This window comes from Eubalaena glacialis, chromosome 3 (assembly GCF_028564815.1).
Source record: "Eubalaena glacialis isolate mEubGla1 chromosome 3, mEubGla1.1.hap2.+ XY, whole genome shotgun sequence".
NCBI classification, from domain to species: domain Eukaryota; kingdom Metazoa; phylum Chordata; class Mammalia; order Artiodactyla; family Balaenidae; genus Eubalaena; species Eubalaena glacialis.
The window spans coordinates 121,232,362-121,254,842 of record NC_083718.1 but is presented as its reverse complement, the minus strand read 5'-3'; the positions used below and the strand labels follow the sequence as shown (position 1 = coordinate 121,254,842).

Sequence of the window (22,481 nt, the reverse complement as noted above, 5' to 3'; positions counted from 1 at the left end):
CTAAAAGATAACTTTAATAATAGTAACAATGTACAGGGTGATTATAGAATATGGGTAAGTGAGATGAATGACAGCAGTGTCATAAGGGATAGGAGAAAGGATTTAGAAATACACTATTATAAGGTAGCTACACTACAAGTGAAGCATTATAGTGTTATTTAAAGATGGACTTAATTCAGTTAAAAATGTATATTGCAGACACTAGGACAACCACTAAAAAACTCTAAAAAGAAGTATAATATCTTAAGAGAGGAGATGAAATAGAATCATATAAAATGTCAGTTAAAATCAGAAGAGGCAGAAAAATAGGGGAAAAAAGAAAATAAGTGCTGCAACAAGTAGGAAACAGTTACAAACAATAGTGGATATTGATCTAACTATGTTAATAGTCACTTTAAATATGAATCGTGTAAATACATCAATTAAAAGAGATTGTCAGAGTGGATTAAAAAACAAGATCCTTATATACAAAAAAAGACTCAGCTATGGGTTGTCTGTTAGAAACTCACTTTAAATATAAAGAACCAGGTAAAAAGGAAATGAATGGAGAAAGATATACCATGCTATCATTAACCAAAAGGAAGCTGGAGTACCTATATTAATTTCAGACAAAAGAGATTTTAGAACAATGAAAATTATGAGGGATGCAAAGAGATATAACGTAATGATTTGGTGGTCAGTTCTCCAAGATTTAACAATTCTAAACATTAGCTTTTAACAACAGAGTGTCAAAACACAAGGCAAAAGCTGATAGAATTGGAAGGAGATATAGACAAATCCACTACAACAGTTGGAGACTTCAACATCCCTGTTTTGATAATTGATAGATCAAGCAGGCAGAAAATCAGTAAGTATGTAGATGACCTGAACAACAGTATCAATCAGTCAACTTGATCTAATTAACAGAATATGCCATTTAACAACAGAATCTACATTCTTTTCCAGCTTGCCTGGAATATTCACCAAGATAGAGCACATTCTGGGCCATATACCACACCTTAACAAGTTTAAAACATAGTACTCATACAAAGTATATTTGCAGACCACAATGGAATTAAATTAGAAATTGAAAACAGGGACTTCCCTGGTGGTGCAGTGGTCACGAATCCGCCTGCCAATGCAGGGGACACGGGTTTGAGCCCTGGTCTGGGAGGATCCCACATGCCACAGAGCAACTAGGCCCATGCGCCACAACTACTGAGCCTGCACTCTAGGGCCCACGAGCCACAACTACTGAGTCCGCATGCCACAACTACTGAAGCCCACGTGCCTAGAGCCTGTGCTGCACAACAAGAGAAGCCACCGCAATGAGAAGCCCATGCACCGCAACGAAGAGTAGCACCTGCTCACCACAACTAGAGAAAGCCCGCATGCAGCAATGAAGACCCAACGCAGCCAAAAGAAGAGGTCTCAAGAAATTTTAAAATATTTTGAACCAATTTTTAATTATCAAAATACGGCTTCTCAAGATTTGGGGGATTTAGGAAAAGCAGTGCTTAGAGGGCAATTTATAAACTTAAATGCATGTACTGGAAAAGAAAAAATATCTACATTCACTAAAGATACTGATGGCAAATAAGCATATGAAAAGATGCTTAATATTATTTGTCACTAAAGAATATTAAAACAACAATGAGATACCACTATACATCTTTTAGAATGATTAAACACACACACACACACACACAAAACTGACTGACAATTGCTGACAAGGATACAGAGCGATAGGAACTCTTTTTATTGCTGGTAGTAATGAAAAATAGTACAGCCATTTTAGCAATTTCTTGCAAAGCTAAGCATAGTCTTACCATACAATCCAGCAGTCACACTCCTAGGAATTTATTATACTGATTTAAAAACTATGTCCACACAAAAACCTGCACATGAAAGATTATAGCAGCTTTACTCATGATTGCCAAAAACTAGAAGAAACCAAAACATTCTTCAGTAGGTGAATGGTTAAACAAGCTGTGGTACATCCATACAATGGAAAATTATTCAGTGATTATTAAAAAATGAACTATGAAGCCACAAAAAGATATGCATGAATTTTAAATGCATAACACTAAGTGATAGCAGTCTGAAAAGGCTGCATGGAATATGATTTGAGTTAAATGACATTCTGGAAAAGGCAAAACTCTGGCAATGGTAAAAAGGTCAGTAGGTGCCAAGGATCAGGGAAGCACAGGGGATTTACTAACGTGGTAGACTATTCTGTATGATACAAATTGTGGATACATGACAGTAGGTATTTGTCTAAACCCATATCACTTAAAGTACAAAGAGTAAACTTTAATGTATGCAAAATTTTTAAAAAATCATTTAGAAGGTTGGGGAATCCAAGAATGAATGCAGAGTGTGACAAAACAATCTAACTGTATTACAAATGTATGAAACAGCTTCACTGAAGATGACACAATAGGTGCTGACCTAAGTAAATTTGGAAATAAATGAAGACTCTAATAGTAGAGGCAAAAGAAACTACATAGTAGTGTACTCTAGTTGATAAAGTTATTTCCCACGAGAATAAAGTTTTTAACTGTATCAAGTTCACAATGCTGGTATTGCCATCTGTGTATACCAAAATTGAACTAGTAAGTAAATAGATGGTGGATGGTGGAAGCTAGGTTTCTCACTGTTGGAGTGGGAGTTTTCAGATAAGAAAGGGGAGGAAGCTAAAATGAATTGTACAGTAATGAATTAGAGTTGGCGATACCAGGAAGAACTTACGTTTACCTTACTATAGACATAGGTGGTTACATATAGAAATACTTATAGATATGGGTATACATACATGTTAGTATTCACATATATTTCTCTGTTCTGAAAGCTGAGAGGGCCTAGAAGCAACACCCCAGTAGCAGCAAGCATACCTAGTTCCAAAGTATTGGTTTCTAATACCATTCTCCAGTAAAAGGAACTAGGGCTTCTTGCAGAAATGGCTGATTCTGGGACTGGGGCAGGAAGTATAGAAAATGAGCATGGGCCATTTTATAGTGGTAGAAAGTAAGTGCTCAAACACACATGCATGCACGTGTGCGTGCACGCACACACAATTATATGTCAAAGGGACATAGAGACAATTGAAAGAGTTTCCAATGACCAAAGCTTGAATAATTTGAGCAACAAAATAATGTAGTATTGGATTAGAGCCCAAAGTATAAAATAAATATCCATGAGTCCATATTGCTGTTAATGATGAATAAATAAATAAATGGGGGAAAAGAGACACATTGCCCAGGCAGAGGAATTCCACTCTTCCTTCAAGGAGGTAGAGTAAAACTCCATATTCTTTAAGTGTGCACTGGGCATAGTGACTTTATTCCAAAGAGTACAGTGTGGAAAGGGAGGAAAAAATGTAATTATACAGTGAAGACACCTGACAAACACTACCTCAACCAGGTGATGAAGGTCAGCATCCACAGTGATAAGCCATGTTGATAGTGTGTAACTTTGATACAATATGATATAAATGGCACTTTACTTCTGTTGTCGTCTTCTCAATAACCCATAACCCCAGCTAATCATGAAAAAAACACCACACAAATACCAACGGAGGGATACTCTACAACATACCTGACCAGTACTCCTCAAAGTTGTCAAGGTCATCAAAACAAGGAAAGTTTGAGGAAACCATCACAGCCAAGAAGAGGCTAAGGAGACATGAATACTAAATGTAATGTGGTATCCTGGATGAGATCTTGGAATAGAAAAAGGACATTAGGTAAAAACTAAGGAAATCTGAATAAACTTTGGACTTTAGTTAGCAATAAGGTATCAATATTGATTTATTAATTGTACAAATCTACCATACTAATGTAAGATGTTAATGATAATGGAAACTGGGTGTTGGGTATATGGCACCTCTCTATACTACTATCTTTGCAATTTTTCTGTAAATCTAAAACTTTTCAAAAAGTTTATTTTAATACAAAGTCCCATTTTATATAAAAGTCTTGAAAAATGTAAATTATCTATATTATAAAAATTATCAGTTGCCTGGGGATTTGGAATGTCAGGAGAGAGAGATCATGAAGAGTTCTGAGAAAAGTTTTGGAGGTGATGGATATATTCATTTTCTTGATTGTGGTGATAGTTTCACAATTGTATTTATATAGCAAAACATCAAATTCTACACTTCGAATCTTTGCAGTTTATTGTATGTCAGTTATATTTATTAAAGCTTTTTCTTTTTAAGCATAGGGAACAAACAGAAAATAACAGAACAATAGACCTAAATCCAATTATACCAACTATTACATTAAATGTAAATGGTCTAAACAAGACCCAGCTATGTGCTGCGTAGAAGAAGTCTACTTTAAATATACTGATATTTGGGGGTTGGGGGAGAGAGATGCCATCCAAACACTATCAAATGAAAGCTTGTGGTGGCAAGATTATCCAGGATTAAAGAGGGACATTTATAATGCTAAAAGTGTCAATTCAATAAAAAGACAGAACAATCCTAAATGTAAATTAATCTAATAACAGAGCTTCAATATATGTGAAACAAAAACTAATATAGCTGAAAAGAGAGAAATAGCAAAATCTACAAAGTTGAAGACTTCTATAATCATCTCTCAGTAATCTATAGACCAATTAAACAAAATCCAGAAGGATATAGAAGACCTGAACAATACCATCAGCCCAATTGACTTAACTGACATTTGTAGTGTATTCTACTTAATAACAATAGAAGACACTCTTCAAATGTACATGGAACATTCACCATCAGAGACCATATCCTGGGTCATAAGACAAACCTTAACAGTTTAAAAAAATTAAAAATCGTGCAGAATATGTTCTCTGACCATAATGGGACTAACTAGAGATCAATAACAGAAAGATATCAAGAAAATTCTCATATATTTGTTAATTTAAACAACACACTTCTAAATAATCCATGGTCAAAGATAAAGTCTTAAGGGAAATTAGAATACTCCCTAACAACATACACAAAAATAAATTCAACATGGATGCGAGACCTAAATGTAAGACCAGACAGACACTATAAAACTCTTAGAGGAAAACATAGGAAGAACACTCTTTAACATAAATCACAGCAAGATCTTTTTTGATCCACCTCCTAGAGTGATGGAAATAAAAACAAAAATAAACAAATGGGACCTAATGAAACTTCAAAGCTTTTGCACAGCAAAGGAAACCATAAATAAGACGAAAAGACAACCCTCAGAATGGGAGAAAGTATTTCCAAACGAATCAACGGACAAAGGATTAATCTCCAAAATATATAAACAGCTCATGCAGCTCAACATTAAAGAAACAAACAACCCAGTCCAAAAATGGGCAGAAGACCTAAATAGACATTTCTCCAAAGAAGACAAACAGATGGCCAAGAAGCACATGAAAAGATGCTCAACATCACTAGTTATTAGAGAAATGCAAATCAAAACTACAATGAGGTATCACCTCACACCAGTTAGAATGGGCATCATCAGAAAATCTACAAACAGCAAATGCTGGAGAGGGTGTAGAGAAAAGAGAACCCTCTTGCACTGTTGGTGGGAATGTATATTGATACAGCCACTATGGAGAACAATATGGAGTTTCCTTAAAAAACTAAAAATAGAATTACCATATGACCCAGCAATCCCACTACTGGGCATATACCCAGAGAAAACCGTAATTCAAAAAAACACATGCACCCCAATGTTCACTGCAACACTATTTACAATAGCCAGGTCATGGAAGCAACCTAAATGCCCATCGACAGATGAATGGATAAAGAAGATGTGGTACATGTATACAATGGAATATTACTCAGCCATAGAAAGGAACGAAATTGAGTCATTTGTTGAGACGTGGATGGATCTAGAGACTGTCATACAGAGTGAAGTAAGTCAGAAAGAGAAAAACAAATATCGTATATTAACGCATGTATGTGGAACCTAGAAAAATGGTACAGATGAACCAGTTTGCAGGGCAGAAGTTGAGACACAGATGTAGAGAACAAACGTATGGACACCAAGGGGGGGAAACCGCGGTGGGATGGGGATGGTTATGTGCTGAATTATGTGCTGAATTGGGCGATTGGGATTGACATGTATACACTGATGTGTATAAAATTGATGACTGATTAAAATATATATATATATTTTTGTACTGAATGAAAATGAAAATGCAGGAGATTGATTCAAGATGGTGGGTGATTGGTTAAAAATGGCGGAGTAGAGGGACATGTTCTCACTCCCTCTTTCGAAAACACCGAAATCACAGCTAAATGCTGAACAATCATCAACAGGAAGACACTGGAACTCACCAAAAAAGATACCCCACATGTAAAGACAAAGGAGAAGCTGCAATGAGACAGTAGGAGGGGTGCTATCACAATAAAATCAAATCCCATAACTGCTGGGTGGGTGACTCACAAACTGGAGAACACTTATACCACAGAAGTCCATCCACTGGAGTGAAGGTTCTGAGCCACACGTCAGGCTTCCCAACCTGGGGGTCTGACAACGGGAGGAGGAATTCCTAAAGAATCAGACTTTGAAGGCTAGTGGGATTTGATTGCAGGACTTCGGCAGGACGGGGGAAAACAGAGACTCCACTCTTGGAGGGCACACACAAAGTAGTGCGTGCATCAGAACCCAGGGGAAGGAGCAAGGACCACATAGGAGACTGAACCAAGCCTACCTGCTAGTGTTGGAGGGTCTCCTGCAGAGCCGGGGGGTAGCTGTGGCTCACCAAGGGACAAGGACACTGGCAGCAGAAGTTCTGGGAAGGACTCCTTGGTGTGAGCCCTCCCAGAATCCACCCTTAGCCCAACCAAAGAGGACTGGGTAGGCTCCAGTGTTGGGTCTCCTCAGGCCAAACAACCAACAGGGAGGGAACCCAGCCCCACCCATCAGCAGACAAACGGATTAAAGTTTTACTGAGCTCTGCCCATCAGAGCAACAGCCAGCTCTACCCACCACCAGTCCCTCCCATCAGGAAACTTGCACAAGCCTCTTAGATAGCCTCATCCACCAGAGGGCAGACAGCAGAAGCAAGAAGAACTACAATCCTGCACCCTGAGGAACTGCACACACATTCACAGAAAGATAGAAAAGATGAAAAGGCAGAGGGCAATGTACCAGATGAAGGAACAAGATAAAACCCCAGAAAAACAACTGAATGAAATGGAGATAGGCAATCTTCCAGAAAAAGAGTTCAGAATAATGAGAGTGAAGATGATCCAGGACCTCAGAAAAAGAATGGAGGCAAAGATCGAGAAGATGCAAGAAATGTTTAACAAAGATCTAGAAGAATTAAAGAACAAACAAACAGAACTGAACAATACAATAACTGAAATGAAAAATGCACTAGAAGGAATCAAAAGCAGACTAACTGAGGCAGAAGAACGGATAAGTGACCTGGAAAACAGAATGGTGGAATTCACTGCTGCAGAACAGAATAAAGAGAAAAGAATGAAAAGAAATGAAGACAGCCTAAGAGACCTCTGGGACAACATTAAGCGCAACATTCGCATTATACGGGTCCCAGAAGGAGAAGAGAGAGAGAAAGGATCCGAGAAAATATTTGAAGAGATTATAGTTGCAAACTTCCCTAACATGGGAAAGGAAATAGCTACCCAAGTCCAGGAAATGCAGAGAGTCCCAGGCAGGATAAACCCAAGGAGAAACACGCCGAAATACATAATAATAAAATTGGCCAAAATTAAAGACAAAGAAAAATTATTGAAAGCAGCAAGGGAAAAACGACAAATAACATACAAGGGAATCCCCATAATGTTAACAGCTGATCTTTCAGCAGAAACTCTACAAGCCAGAAAGGAGTGGCATGATATACTTAAAGTGATGAAAGGGAAGAACCTACAACCAAGATTACTCTACCCGGCAAGGATCTCATTCAGATTCGATGGGGAAATCAAAAGATTTACAGACAAGCAAAAGCTAAGAGAATTCAACACTGCCAAACCAGCTCTACAACAAATGCTAAAGGAACTTCTCTAAGTGAAAAACACAAGAGAAGAAAAGGACCTACAAAAACAAACCCAAAGCAATTAAGAAAATGGTCATAGGAACATACATATCGATAATTACCTTAAACATGAATGGATTAAATGCTCCAACCAAAAGACATAGACTGGCTGAATGGGTACAAAAACAAGACCCATGTATATGCTGTCTACAAGAGACCCACTTGAGACCTAGGGACACATACAGACTGAAAGTGAGGGGATGGAAAAAGATATTCCATGCAAATGGAAATCAAAAGAAAGCTGGAGTAGCTATACTCATATCAGATAAAATAGACTTTAAAATAAAGAATGTTACAAGAGACAAGGAAGGACACTACATAATGATCAAGGGATCAATCCAAGAAGAAGATATAACAATTATAAATATGTATGCACCCAACATAGGAGCACCTCAATACATAAGGCAACTGCTAACAGCTATAAGAGAGGAAATCGACAGTAACACAATAATAGTGGGGGACTTTAACACCTCACTTACACGAAAGGACAGAACAACCAAACAAAATTAATAAGGAAACACAAGCTTTAAATGACACAATAGACCAGATAGATTTAATTGATATTTATAGGACATTCCATCCAAAAAGAGCAGATTACACTTTCTTCTCAAGTGCACACGGAACATTCTCCAGGATAGATCACATCTTGGGTCACAAATCAAGCCTCGGTAATTTTATGAAAATTGAAATCATATCAAGCATCTTTTCTGACCACAATGCTATGAAATTAGAAATCAATTACAGGGAAAAAAACGTAAAAAGACACAGACACATGGAGGCTAAACAATATGTTACTAAATAACCAAGAGATCACTGAAGAAATCAAAGAGGAAATCAAAAAATACCTAGAGACAAATGACAATGAAAACACGACAATCAAAAACCTATGGGATGCAGCAAAAGGAGTTCTAAGAGGGAAGTTTATAGCTATACAAGCCTACCTCAAGAAACAAGAAAAATCTCAAATAAACAATCTAACGTTACACCTTAAGGAAGTAGAGAAAGAAGAACAAACAAAATCCAAAGTTAGCAGCAGGAAAGAAATCATAAAGATCAGAGCAGAAATAGATGAAATAGAAACAAAGAAAACAATAGCAAAGATCAATAGAACTAAAAGCTGGTTCTTTGAGAAGATAATCAAAATTGATAAACCATCAGCCAGACTCATTTTGAAAAAGAGGGAGAGGACTCAAATCAATAAAATTAGAAATGAAAAAGGAGATGTTACAACATACATGGCACAAATGTAAAGCATCCTAAGAGACTACTACAAGCAACTCTATGCCAATAAAATGAACAACCTGGAAGAAATGGACAAATTCTTAGAAAGGTATAACCTTCCAAGACTGAACCAGGAAGAAACAGAAAATGTGAACAGACCAATCACAAGTAGTGAAATTCAGCCTGTGATTAAAAATCTTCCAACAAACAAAAGTCCAGGACTAGATGGCTTCACAGGTGAATTCTATCAAACATTTAGAGAAGAGCTAACACCCATCCTTCTCAAACTCTTCAAAAAATTGCAGAGGAAGGAAAACTCCCAAACTCATTCTGCGAGGCCACCATCACCCTGATACCAAAACCAGACAAAGATACTACAAAAAAGAAAATTACAGACCAATATCACTAATGAATATAGATGCAAAAATCCTCAACAAAATACTAGCAAACAGAATCCAGCAACACATTAAAAGGATTATACACCATGATCAAGTGGGATTTATCCCAGGGATGCAAGGATTCTTCAATATATGCAAATCCATCAATGTGATACACCATACTAACAAATTGAAGAAGAAAAACCATATGATCATCTCAATAGATGCAGAAAAAGCTTTTGACAAAATTCAACACCCATTTATGATAAAAACTCTCCAGAAAGTGGGCATAGAGGGAACCTACTTCAACATAAAAGGCTATATATGACAAACCCACAGCAAACATCATTCTCAATGGTGAAAAACTGAAAGCATTTCCTCTAAGATCAGGAACAAGAGCAGGATGTCCACTCTCACTCCTATTATTCAACATAGTTTTGGAAGTCGTAGACACAGCAATCAGAGAAGAAAAAGAAATAAAAGCAATGCAAATTGGAAAAGAAGACATAAAACTGTCACTGATTGCAGATGACATGATACTATACATAGAGAATCCTAAAGATGCCACCAGAAAACTATTAGAGCTGATCAATGAATTTGGTCAATTTGCAGGATACAAAATTAATGCACAGAAATCTCTTGCATTCCTATACACTAATGATGAAAAATCTGAAAGAGAACTTAAGGAAACACTCCCCTCTACCACTGCAACAAAAAGAATAAAATACCTAGGAATAAACCTACCTAGGGAGACAAAAGACCTGTATGCAGAAAACTATAAGACACTGATGAAAAAAATGAAAGATGATACCAACAGATGGAGAGACATACCATGTTCTTGGATTAGAAGAATCAATATTGTGAAAATGACTCTACTACCCAAAGCAATCTACAGATTCAGTGCAATCCTTATCAAGTTACCAATGCCATTTTTCACAGAACTAGAACAAAAAATCTTAAAATTTGTATGGAGACACAAAAGACCCCGAATAGCCAAAGCAGTCTTGAGGGAAAAAAACGGAGCTGGAGGAATCAGACTCCCTAGCTTCAGACTATACTACAAAGTTACAGTAATCAAGACAATATGGTATTGGCACAAAAACAGAAATAGATCAATGGAACAAGATAGAAAGCCCAGAGATAAAACCATGCACCTATGGTCAACTAATCTATGATGAAGGAGGCAAGGATACACAGTGGAGAAAAGACAGTCTCTTCAATAAGTGGTGCTGGGAAAATTGGACAGCTGCATGGAAAAGAATGAAATTAGAACACTCCCTATCACCATACACAAAAATAAACTCAAAAGGGATTAGAGACCTAAATTTAAGACTGGGCACTATAAAACTCTTAGAGGAAAACATAGGAAGAACACTCTTTGACATAAATCACAGCAAGATATTTTTTGATCCGCCTCCTAGAGTAATGGAAATAAAACCAAAAATAAACAAATGAGACCTAATGAAACTTAATAGCTTTTTCACAGCAAAGGAAACCATAAACAAGACGAAAAGACAACCCTTAGAATGGGAGAAAATATTTGCAAATGAATCATCGGACAAAGGATTAATCTCCAAAATATATAAAGAGCTCATGCAGTTCAGTACTAAAAAAAAAAAAGACCTAATCCAAAAATGGGCAGAAGACCTAAATAGACATTTCTCCAAAGAAGACATACCGATGACCAAGAAGCACATGAAAAGCTGCTCAACATCACTAATTATTAGAGAAATGCAAAGCAAATCTACAGTGAGGTATCACCTCGCACCAGTTACATTGGGCATAATCAGAAAATCTACAAGCAACTAATGCTGGAGAGGGTGTGGAGTAAAGGGAACCCTCTTGCAGTGTTGGTGGGAATGTAAATTGATACAACCACTATGGAGAACAGTATGGAGGTTCCTTAAAGAACTAAAAATAGAATTACCATATGACCTATGAATCCCACTACTGGGCATATACCCAGAGAAAACCATAATTCAAAAAGACAGATGCACTGCAGTGTTCATTGGAACACTATTTACAATAGCCAGGTCTTGGAAACAACCTAAATGCCCATTTACTGACGAATGGATAAAGAAGGTGTGGTACATATATACAATGGAATATTACTCAGCCATAAAAAGGAATGAAAGTGGGTCATTTGTAGAGACGTGGATGCATCTGGAGACTGTCATACAGAGTGAAGTAAGTCAGAAAGAGAAAAACAAATATCGTATATTAACACATATAAGTGGAATCTAGAAAATAGTACAGATGAACCAGTTTGCAGGGCAGAGATTGAGACATAGAAGTAGAGGAAAAACATATGGACACCAAGGGGGGAAAGCGGCGGGGTGTGGGGGTTGTGGTGTGATGAATTGGGCCATTGGATTGACATGTATACACTGATGTGTATAAAATGGATGACTAATAAGAAAATACATAAATAAACATTAAAAAAATGCAATGTTTCAGAATTTGTTAGATGTACTAAATCATTGTTCAGAGGGAAATGATCTAAAGTTCCACATTATGAAACTAGAAAAAGCAAAATAAAGCCAAAGAAAGTAGAGGGAAGGGGAAAAGATAAGAACAGGAATTTATGAAACTGAAAATGGAAAAAATGATAGAGAAAATCAATAAAAACAAAAGTTGGTTCTTTCAAAAAGATAAAAAATTAGAATCCTTTCACCAGACTGACCAAAAAAGAGAAGGCAAATACCAATATCAGGAATGAAGGAGGGGATATAACTACAGATGCCACAGACATTTAAAGGCTAATAAGGGGATTTTAGAAACAACTTTATGCACGTGAATTTGACAACTTAGTTGAAATAGATCATTTCTTGAAAGACAAAAACTACCAATATTCATTGAAGATGATATAGATAACTGAAAAGTATGATATCTATTGAAGAAATTGAATAGTATTTGTGGCCTTCCAAAAACGAACTACTGGCCCAAATAGTTTTCCTGACAAATACTACCAAAAATTTCAGGGAGAGGTGATACCAGTTCCCTACAGTCTCTTCCAGAAAATAAAAGAATACTTCCCAACTTATTTTATGCAGCCATTTTTAACCTGATATCAAAATCGTGCAAAGACAGTACATAAAAATAAAACTTCACAACAGTATATCTTGTAAACTTATATAAATCTTCAATAAAATATTTGTAAATTGAATCCAGCAACATATAAAAAGATTAGTACACCAAGAACAAGAGGTGTTTATCCTGGGAATTCAAGGCTGGTTTAATGTTTGAGAATTAATTGGTAAGTGTAATACACCATATTAGCAGACTAAAGAAGTAAAACCATATGATCATATCAATAGATACTGAAAAAGTATTGGATAAAATTCAACATCTCTGTAATATATAAAAACACTGAACTAACTAGGAATACAAGGAAACTTCTTTATCTCAATAAGGGGCATCTACAAAGAATTTCTACAGCTGACATAATGATGAGAAAGTGAACCATTTCTTCCTAAGATTGGTAATAAGGCAAGGACCTTCACTTTCACCACTTGTTTAATGTACTACTGGAAGTCCTAGCCAGTGCAGTATGGCAAGAAAAGTAAATAAACAACACAGGGATTAAAGAGGAAAAAATAAAGCAAACTATCTGTTTGAAGATGGCATGATTTTCTGCATAGAATATCCTAAGAAATCTACAAAAAGAAAAAGATTCCTAAATATAATAAGTGAGTTTAGCAAGGTTGCAGTATACAAGGTTAGCATATAAAAATAAGTCATATTTCTATACACTAGCAATGAACAATTGTAAACATCTTTTAAAGCATCATTTACAATAGCTCCAATTTAAAAATAATAAATGCTTAAGTATAAGTCTAACAAAATATGTATGGGATCTGTATGCTGAAAACGAAAACACTGATGAAAGAAATCAAAGATGATTGAAAATGAATAAAAAAATGAAATATATAATATGATCATGGATTGAAAGACTGAGTATAGTTATCATTTCTCTCAATAAACATAATCTCAATAAGTCCTAGCAAGATTATTTTTGTAGAAATAGACAAACTTTTAAAATTTATATGGAAAAGCTAAGAAACTATAATAGCCAAAACAATTTAGAAAAAAATATGTTGAAAGATTTATACAATCAGATTTAAGACTTACTAAAAAGCCACAGTAACCAACACAGTACGCTATTGATGAAAAAGAATTGACACATAGGTAGATCAGTGGAACAACATTGAAAATCCAGAGTAGACCTACATAGATATGGTTAACTGATTTTTGACAAAGGTGCAAAGGCAATTCAATTGTAAATGGATATATAAATTGTGGTAAATCCATACAGTGGAATACTATTCAATAAAAAATTAGTAAGCTCTTAAAACACACAACATGGATGAACCTCAGTTAGTTATGCTGTGCTAAATGAAAGAAGCCAGTCTTAAATAGGTGAATCCATTTAAAAAATGTATGAATCCATTTTGGGAAAGGCAAAACTATTACTGTAAAAGCTTTATTTGAATAGCAGGGGTCATGGTCATATCATTTGCCCTCCACATGGAACAAATACATTATTTACATATAAAATATGCTTCCATGTTTTTCTTTTCTTTAACCTTCAAACTCTAAAGTACATAGTTCTCCTTGGCCCCAAGATGATTGTAAACATAAATGTGCACAATGAAATTGCATGGCTATAAGGTGACCATCTGAATGAAAACATTCTCATAGCAGAATCTCAGACTCTGGACAGTGTGTCCAAGAACCATTTCCACCTCCTACCATCCTTTTATCCCTACTTCCCCACCCTTGTTTGAAAAAATCTTTACTTGTGGTAATCATTATTGTCAGTACAAAGGAGCCTTGATTTAGGAGGCAGAAGACATAAGTGACTTTGCACAAGTCACTTAATAACTTAATATTTATGTTTGTTTTCTCATCTTAAAATAAGGATAATAATACCTGTCCTGCTTACTTCATTTGTAAAGATCTGATGAATCAATGGAAACCATTTTATGTATTGTAAAATGCTTTGTAAATGTAGGGTATCATTACTATTATTAAACATAAGAAATAAACCAATATTTTGTGGTATCTTATGGCAATCAAAGGAGGTTCAACTCTGAAAATTATTATAATTTCTAAAATTAATGCAGAATGAAAAATAAGGACTTGATAACTTCAAAGTTGATTACTCTCTAGTTTTATTACCATACACTATTTAAACTATTAATAGGATATAAGATATGTTATTACAGCAAATTTTTGGGTACATGGTTAGATATCTTAGTACAAATTCAAGTTCTAAAAATACCATCAGGAAGGATAGCAAGCAATATACTTCTTAACATTAATTTGAATTATGAAAGAATTCAGTTTTAGTTAAAGCTGTAGTTGTTTCTTTCTAGCAGTAGATGCCAGTAGAGTTCTTTTTAATAAAAATCAAATTGCCTAAGTACTTCGATAGCAACAGTTTCCTGGTCACAATACCGTATATAGAAATATTGCTCTAAGGACTAAAGATTCTACTTTCTCTAAGGACTTTGTAACAGATAAAAAACAGTTTTATTGAAGAAAAATGCATAAATTTTAAATGTAGTGTTTTCTAGTTCTTCATTTAGTGAAGATTACTTTCTTCTTCTTGATACAGTAATTTTGTTATAAAGCTTATACATTGCTTTAAATAAATTAATCTTTGTATTCTAATTAGAAATCTGGAATATCTATATGAAACTCAAGCAACATTGGATATAAGTCTGGCTAGACCTGTGTTAAAAACGAATATCGTGGGGCTGAAATGTTAGAATTAGCTTGTACTTTTGGCAAGGGAATGCCATGAGTGTAGTATTTTGGGGAGGTTAATATGTCAGAGATGAGTGATTGAAAGGAGTGACTGGAAGCAGAGAAAACAAGTTATTTTAGAAATCCACATTTTCACTAATAAAAATGAAACTCAAAGAATGAATAAAATTTAGTAACTGACTGAACGTAGAGAAAAAGAAGTTAAATGACATTACTTCTATTGCTGTTGTCTATATATATGAACAACTAGGTGGTCGTTGGATAATTTACAAATATGATCCTATCATAAATAAAATTAAAATATTTTCAAGGGTTTGATTCTACTTAGACCTTTAATTTATTAAAACTGAATACTTCAACATATATTTATTGAGTATATAACTAGCACATGCATTTCATTTATGAATTCAAGTAATTCACAATTTGAGACGTAAATTTATAAATAGCAAATTTTAACATAAAATTATAAGATCATTGGAAACAGTGGAGAGAGCAGTGTATTTTTCTAGGAAGTATGTGGGAAACTTCAGTGAAGATGTGACATTTTTGGTGAGCCTTGAGGATAAATAGAATTTATCCCAAGAGAGCAAGTCAAAGAATTCAGGAATTTTATGCACTTATACCCATACAGAGACAGTTCATCCTCTGTAGATGTTTATTGAAGACTGCAGACACCTGTTCAGGGTCTGTTTTGTATAAAGTCGGATGTTAATAAAGAAATTATTATTATATACACACATATTTATCAGAAAGCTACAATTTAAGAAGTTTGGTGTTGTAGATACTGTTGCCTGTTTGTTTAGATTGATCTAATTTTATTATACAAAATAAAATGTACACAAATGAGCTGTTATTTGGCAAAATTCATTAGTCAATGTTTCCTCTGTGTGTGTGTGTTGTGTCCTAATTTGATTACATTATTATTCCTATTTATTCTATTTGTCATTATTGTTTCTATTTATTCTGTTTGTTAAGCAGTAGGCACGAAATCTTAAGACTTTTTTTAGATAGATTTTTAAAAATATCCTTCCTTCCTTCTTTCCCTCCTTCCTTCTTCCCTCCCTCCCTTCCTTCCTTTTTTTCTTCCTTCTTCCCTTTATTTAAAGCTTCCAAAGAGAAAAACCACACAAATTTCTCATCCTTTAATAAGTGTCAGAAGGCAAGTACTCAGAATCACTGTTAAATGTCACAGGTTACTTTTTTCATGCAAATGGACAGTTTACTTTTAACCGAAGGAGCTGTTTCCAAGTGAGACCCCTAAATCAGGGATCAGGTAAGCAGTAGTCCTCAGTGTTAAGTTTAAAAATTAACATGTCTCAGTCAACTAGAAGGATTTTTTTTCCTCTCAATTGAAATTTCTTGCTATGGCTGATTTTATATAATTTTAAATCTTATATATTTTTTTCAAATTTTAGAATGTTTGAACATGTACTGCTGATATGCACTTGTCAGCAGATTATGTTTGGTAAGCAATACTGACACACTAAGTTTTTATAGTTTTTGTATATCTTAGACTTAAGTCAGTGAGTTAGCAACATTGAGTTTTTTTAAGGGCTAGTTCAGATTTTTTTCGTTAAAATTTATGTGTTAAAATTTGTTTTGCAAGTGTTTTGTGATATCTATTCCATACCAGCTTTCAGTGAAAAGTTAACAATTTATAAGGATTCATAAAATCTATACTAATCTGTATTAGCTGATTTCCTGGATAAAACACAACCTTTTTAACATATTATATTTGGAGAGTGGTTTGGTCTTCAATTGTTTGTACAGGGTTGTAATACACGTTTAACTAGTTTTCCTTTTTAAAAAATTTTTTTTCAGCCTACTATCCATATGTAAAGCTTTATATTTAATGTTCTCATTAACCTGTGTATTAATATTAAAACACTCTTAAACATAGCCTTTTAGGATGATATTGCAAGTCTTTAAAATCTTCATCTCTAGTTGAGATGAACAGTTTTGCTAAGAAAGGCTCAGTAATGTGCTGTTTTATATTAACAGGAAACAGAACAGCAGTAGTGGTTTGAATACCCTGCAAACAGGAAGTTTGATACATGCATAGCTCTTGGCTTCTGTGTAAGAAGTTGTTGAGCTCCTTCTGGAAATATTTTCAGTTACTTTAAATTAAGTGTAAATACACATGAATGGCAGCTTACAGAGAACTACCCTGTAATCAGTATACAGGTACAACTGCTCTTCAGAAATTGGAAGGTTTTGCTAGCCGATTATTTCATAGACACTCCAAAGGTACTGCACATGATCAGAAAACAACTCTGGAAAATGACAGCCTTCATTTCTCTGAACATACTGCCTTATGGGACAGATCAAGTAAGTTTTTTGTTTTTTTTTAATGATACATTGTAACTAGAAACTAAAATGCTAATTGGAGTTTTAGAATCAAGCACAGAACTGTGGGGGGGGGGTGTCTTTTTATGATTTGCCCAAGGATATTTTGCAAGGTAAAGTTGAAAAAAAATTACAAAAACTTGATTATAAGTTGAGCTGAATCACATAGCTCATGGTTTTGTTTTAAATGCGATTAGTTAAGTTGAATATCAGTGGGAAAATTTTCTACAAAATTCTTACATCATTTCTAGTGTATTTTTTAAAAATTTTTTGTTGTTCTTAAGTGAAATGCCTACATTTAAGAAAAATAATCATTTTATTTTAAAAAATATCTTGGATTTATAAGCCTTAAAATTCAAAAGGGGCAAAAGACTCTTGCATTTATAATTAAATTTTTGTTATTTTTGCCATATTTTATTTTTAAATGCATGTGTGAAGTTACTTGAGTTTAACAAGCATGATTTATAATATGAAAGCATAGTATGATTATTCTATGTGAAATCTTATATTTATAACATTATAAATATCAGAAGCTTTCATATGGGGGGGAGGAAAACTTGTTTATGCATACATCACATTCTTTCCAGGCATGTTAAAATGTTTGGACTTACTGCTTTGCTGAAATGGTGATACATAATGATTTTTTGTGACATGCACTTTTTAAAGGCTACATTTCACATATAAACAATACCAGTGCCTTCATTCCACATCTCACCTTGGACCCTCCCCAAGGTATTTTTGTTATTCTGATTAAAGGAACAATAGAATTACTCTTGGTACTTTCTAGTGTGTTTGATCACCAAATAACACTGTTTTGCCTCTTTCTGTTTACATACTCCATAGCAGTTAAGGAAGAAAACTCAGCTAAAAGAAAAGCAACAAAAAACCAAGAATGGCTTACAAAATTGACTCTTTTATTTATATAGTACCTTCATAGTTCTGCAGAAGTTTATTTGAATTTTTTTTTTATTGCATCAGAATTTTTTACCTTCCTCAAGCTATTTTAGGGAGAAAGTAAAGAACATATATTTGTACAAATTTTTTTTCACTGTATAGGTTTTGATTATTTATAATTAATCCTTACTATATAGCAAGTTGATGGATGAGGAATCTCAAATATCTTCAAGGTAATGAACTGTTGAGTATTGAAATAATAGTACATTATTAAAATTTACCATGCAACAAAAGTTTGTTATTCATTTTACTTGCCCTATTCTGTTAAATTGCAGTCTCCTAAGGCCTTTTGGAAATCATTTTTATGCATTTCAAGGACCTTTTAATTAAACATTCAATGAGGAACGAGGACAGTACTGAATTAGTACACTAATCCCTGTTTCTACAAATAGTGGGTGTTTAGTAAATGTATCTCAAATGAATGAATATCATGGGCTTTTAATATTTAAAAGTTATGTTTGACTTATACTCTCACCATTTTTAAATGTGTGGGGCTTGTAACATTTTCTGAGACATTTTAAAATCTAGCAGTTGAAGATAATATCATGAGCTATGATTTCTTTTGGAAAAAACAGACTGATAAAATGCTGTTAACATTTTTCTTTATGGTGATGTCACAAAATAAAATAAATAGAATCATAGTGCACAGTGAAATTAGGTGCAAACCTTGTAGCTGTTCGAATAATAGATATGATATAAGAAATGCTTAAAGAGTAACTGAATGTTCATTAATGAAGCATTCTTTCACTTTCTCTTTCATATCCTCAAATATAGAAATAGACACAATAATTTTATATATGTAGTGATGAGAATGGTAAGCATGGAGTTCTAGTTTCTTATTATGGAATGTGTTGATATAGAGGAGAAAATATGGATATAACAGAAACAGAGGAATCCTTTTGTTTCAAAATTCCAAGGTTTACTTTCATGATGAAAACACAGATTTTTATTCATTTATAGTGTGAGTTATGGAAAGAGTTTTGACAGTATGAAGTTTTCGTACAAACCACATTCTTCAAAGCTAATTAAAGCAGTTTACTTGCATGACTTGTTTGACAAGGAAAAGGAATGTAATATCTCCTGATGATAAGCTCTCTGAGTATGCTTGTTCCAAAAGTGTGGTTTAAGAAATCAGCTAAGCACAGAAACTACATGTAATTTTATAAAAATTAGGTTTGTGAACTATTGAGTAAAGATTAATTACCAATCTAGGCATGTATGAAATGTAAGAATTTTAATCCAAGTTTCTTTATTCTCCAGTGACATTAAATATAGAAAGAAATACAAAATAAAGGCCACACAGTGGTTTCCAGGTGCCTTAAATGTTTTATCTTTTACTACTAAATTAAGTAACAGGAATTCCTGTTTGATAACATAAATATTTAACAGCTGATTCCATGCACATATAAGTACTTGAAGTTCACAACAAAAACATGAAGGAATTCTTTTTATTCTGGCTCAGAATGAATGGGAGTATTGACATTCATTGAATTCTCTTTCTAGCAAATTTATTTAGGTTAGCTTTTAAATCTTTCTTTGATCATAAATGGTGTGTTGAGTTATATAATGCTGAACTTAATGGAAGTTTTGCACATTTTAAATCTTGGACTTTATACATTTAATGTCTAATTACAATATTTTAAGGACTGAATAGACAAATACCATCAAATGCTTTACCTGTTCTCCTTTCCCATGAATTGACAGGCTATTTCTGTGGCAGATACAAATCCATATTAGTGAAGCTTAGATTGAAATACTATATTGAACAAATGAACAATTTTGAATACGGATTTTTTTAGGTAGAATCAGAGCTAAAGTGGTTGTAATAAACCACTTTATCTAGTTAGTTTTACCTTTCCAAAGCTCATACAGTCTTTAAGGCAGTACACTTCCATGCTTATTTCTTAGTCCACTAAATCTGTATCATTGTAACTTCTAAGCTAAAAGACTGCCTACATTATCTTTCTTTAAAAAAATTTTATTGGAGTATAGTTGATTTACAATGTTGTGTTAGTTTCAGGTGTACAGCAAAGTGAATGAGTTATACATATACATATATCCACTCTAAGAATCAATATTGTGAAAATGACTATACTACCCAAAGCAATCTGCAGATTCAATGCAATCCTTATCAAATTACCAATGGCATTTTTCACAGATTAGAGCAAAAAATTTTGCAATTTGAATGGAAACACAAAAGACCACGAATAGCCAAAGCAATCTTAAGAAAGAAAAACGGAGCTGGAGGAATCAGCCTCCCTGACTTCAGACTATACTACAAAGTTACGGTCATCAAAACAGTATGGTACTGGCACAAAAACAGAAATATAGATCAGTGGAACAAGATAGAAAGTGCAGAGATAAACCCACGCACCTATGGTCACCTAATCTATGACAAAGGAGTCAAGAGTATACAATGGAGAGCCTAAAGAATTTTAACTAGCATAATACAGGAAAAGTTAACTTGCTTATTCTACAGGGAAATGTATTTAGCTACTATACATCTTCTGTTGGAGCTGGACACTTAGTTAGAATTAGCACTTTTCTTCAGGACCTTTTTTTTAAATTGAAGGGTAGTTGATTTACAGTATTTTTGTGTTAATTTCAGATGTACAGCATAGTGATTCAGCATTTTTGCAGATTCTATTCCATTATAAGCTTATTTCAAGATAATGGATATAATTCCCTGTGCTATACTTTAAATCCTTGTTGCTTATCTACTTTATATATAGTAGTCTGTATTGGGTTGGCCAAAAAGTTCGTTCGGGTTTGTCCATAAGCTCTTACAGAAAAACCAGAAGGAACTTTTTGGCCAACCCAATATATGTTAATCCCATATTCCTAATTTGTCCCCCACCCCTTCCCTCTCCCCTTTGGTAACCACCAGTTTGTTTTCTATGTCTATGAGTCTGTTTCTGTTTCTGTCTGAGTCAGATTTGTCTTTCTCTAAGCATAATATTCTCTAGGTCCGTCCATGTTGCTGCAAATTACAGTATTTCATTCTTTTTTATGGCTGAGTATTATTTTATTGTGTGTATATATATATATATATATATATATATATATATATATACCACATCTTCTTAACCCAGTTGTCTGCTGATGGACATTTGGGTTGCTTCCATGTCTTGGTTATTGTAAATAGTGCTGCTATGAATGTTGGGGTGCATGTATCTTTTCAAATTATTGTTTTCATTTTTTCTGGATATATACCCAGGAGTGGAATTGCTGGATCATATGGTAGTTCTATTTTTAGTTTTTAGAGGAACTTCCATACTGTTCTCCATAGTGGCTGCACCAAATTACATTCCCATCAACAGCTTATGAGACTTTCCTTTTCTCCACATCCTCTCCAACATTTGTTATTTGTAGATTTTTTGATGATAGCCATTCTGTCTGGTATGAGTTGATATCTCATTGTGGTTTTGATTTGCATTTCTCTTAATAATTAGTGATGAGAGCTAGCACTTTTGGTCACTATGTGAACATGGCAATGAATAGTCAGACAATCGAATCCCTTTATAACAACAGTGGTTATTTATGATGTTTCTTCTACCTGGTATTTCCTGTTCCTACTACTGCCAATGGTGAGATTTGCTCATACTTTAAGACTCTGCTCACATATTATCTTTGTAACAAAATCACCAAAGCATTTTTCTGTTCCTCTGTTCTTTATCCTTTTTAGAATTCATGATCTCTTCCTGTGTTCTCATATCATACTCACTTCTATTACGTTTTATTTTATAGTATTAAAATTATATTACATTAGTACTCAAGTTACCTCTCTCCCCTATTTGACTTTGAACT

At 34.2% G+C, this 22,481-nt stretch overlaps 1 protein-coding gene across 3 annotated transcripts in view; it reads left to right on the top strand.

Annotated features, from left to right (window-relative positions):
* PRKACB (protein kinase cAMP-activated catalytic subunit beta) overlaps positions 1 to 22,481 on the top strand; it is a 143,312-nt gene that overhangs the window by 46,877 nt on the left and 73,954 nt on the right. Inside the window, exon 2 of one of the 3 annotated variants that reach the window (XM_061183956.1) lies at positions 17,552 to 17,702. The exons of 1 other annotated variant lie outside the window; for it this stretch is intronic. In XM_061183956.1, the coding sequence (XP_061039939.1) occupies position 17,702 (1 nt within the window). In that variant the 5' untranslated portion in view covers positions 17,552 to 17,701. Of the gene's footprint in view, positions 1 to 17,518; positions 17,703 to 22,481 lie in introns of those variants that run through there. One more of the 3 variants, XM_061183954.1, reaches the window with a different exon arrangement.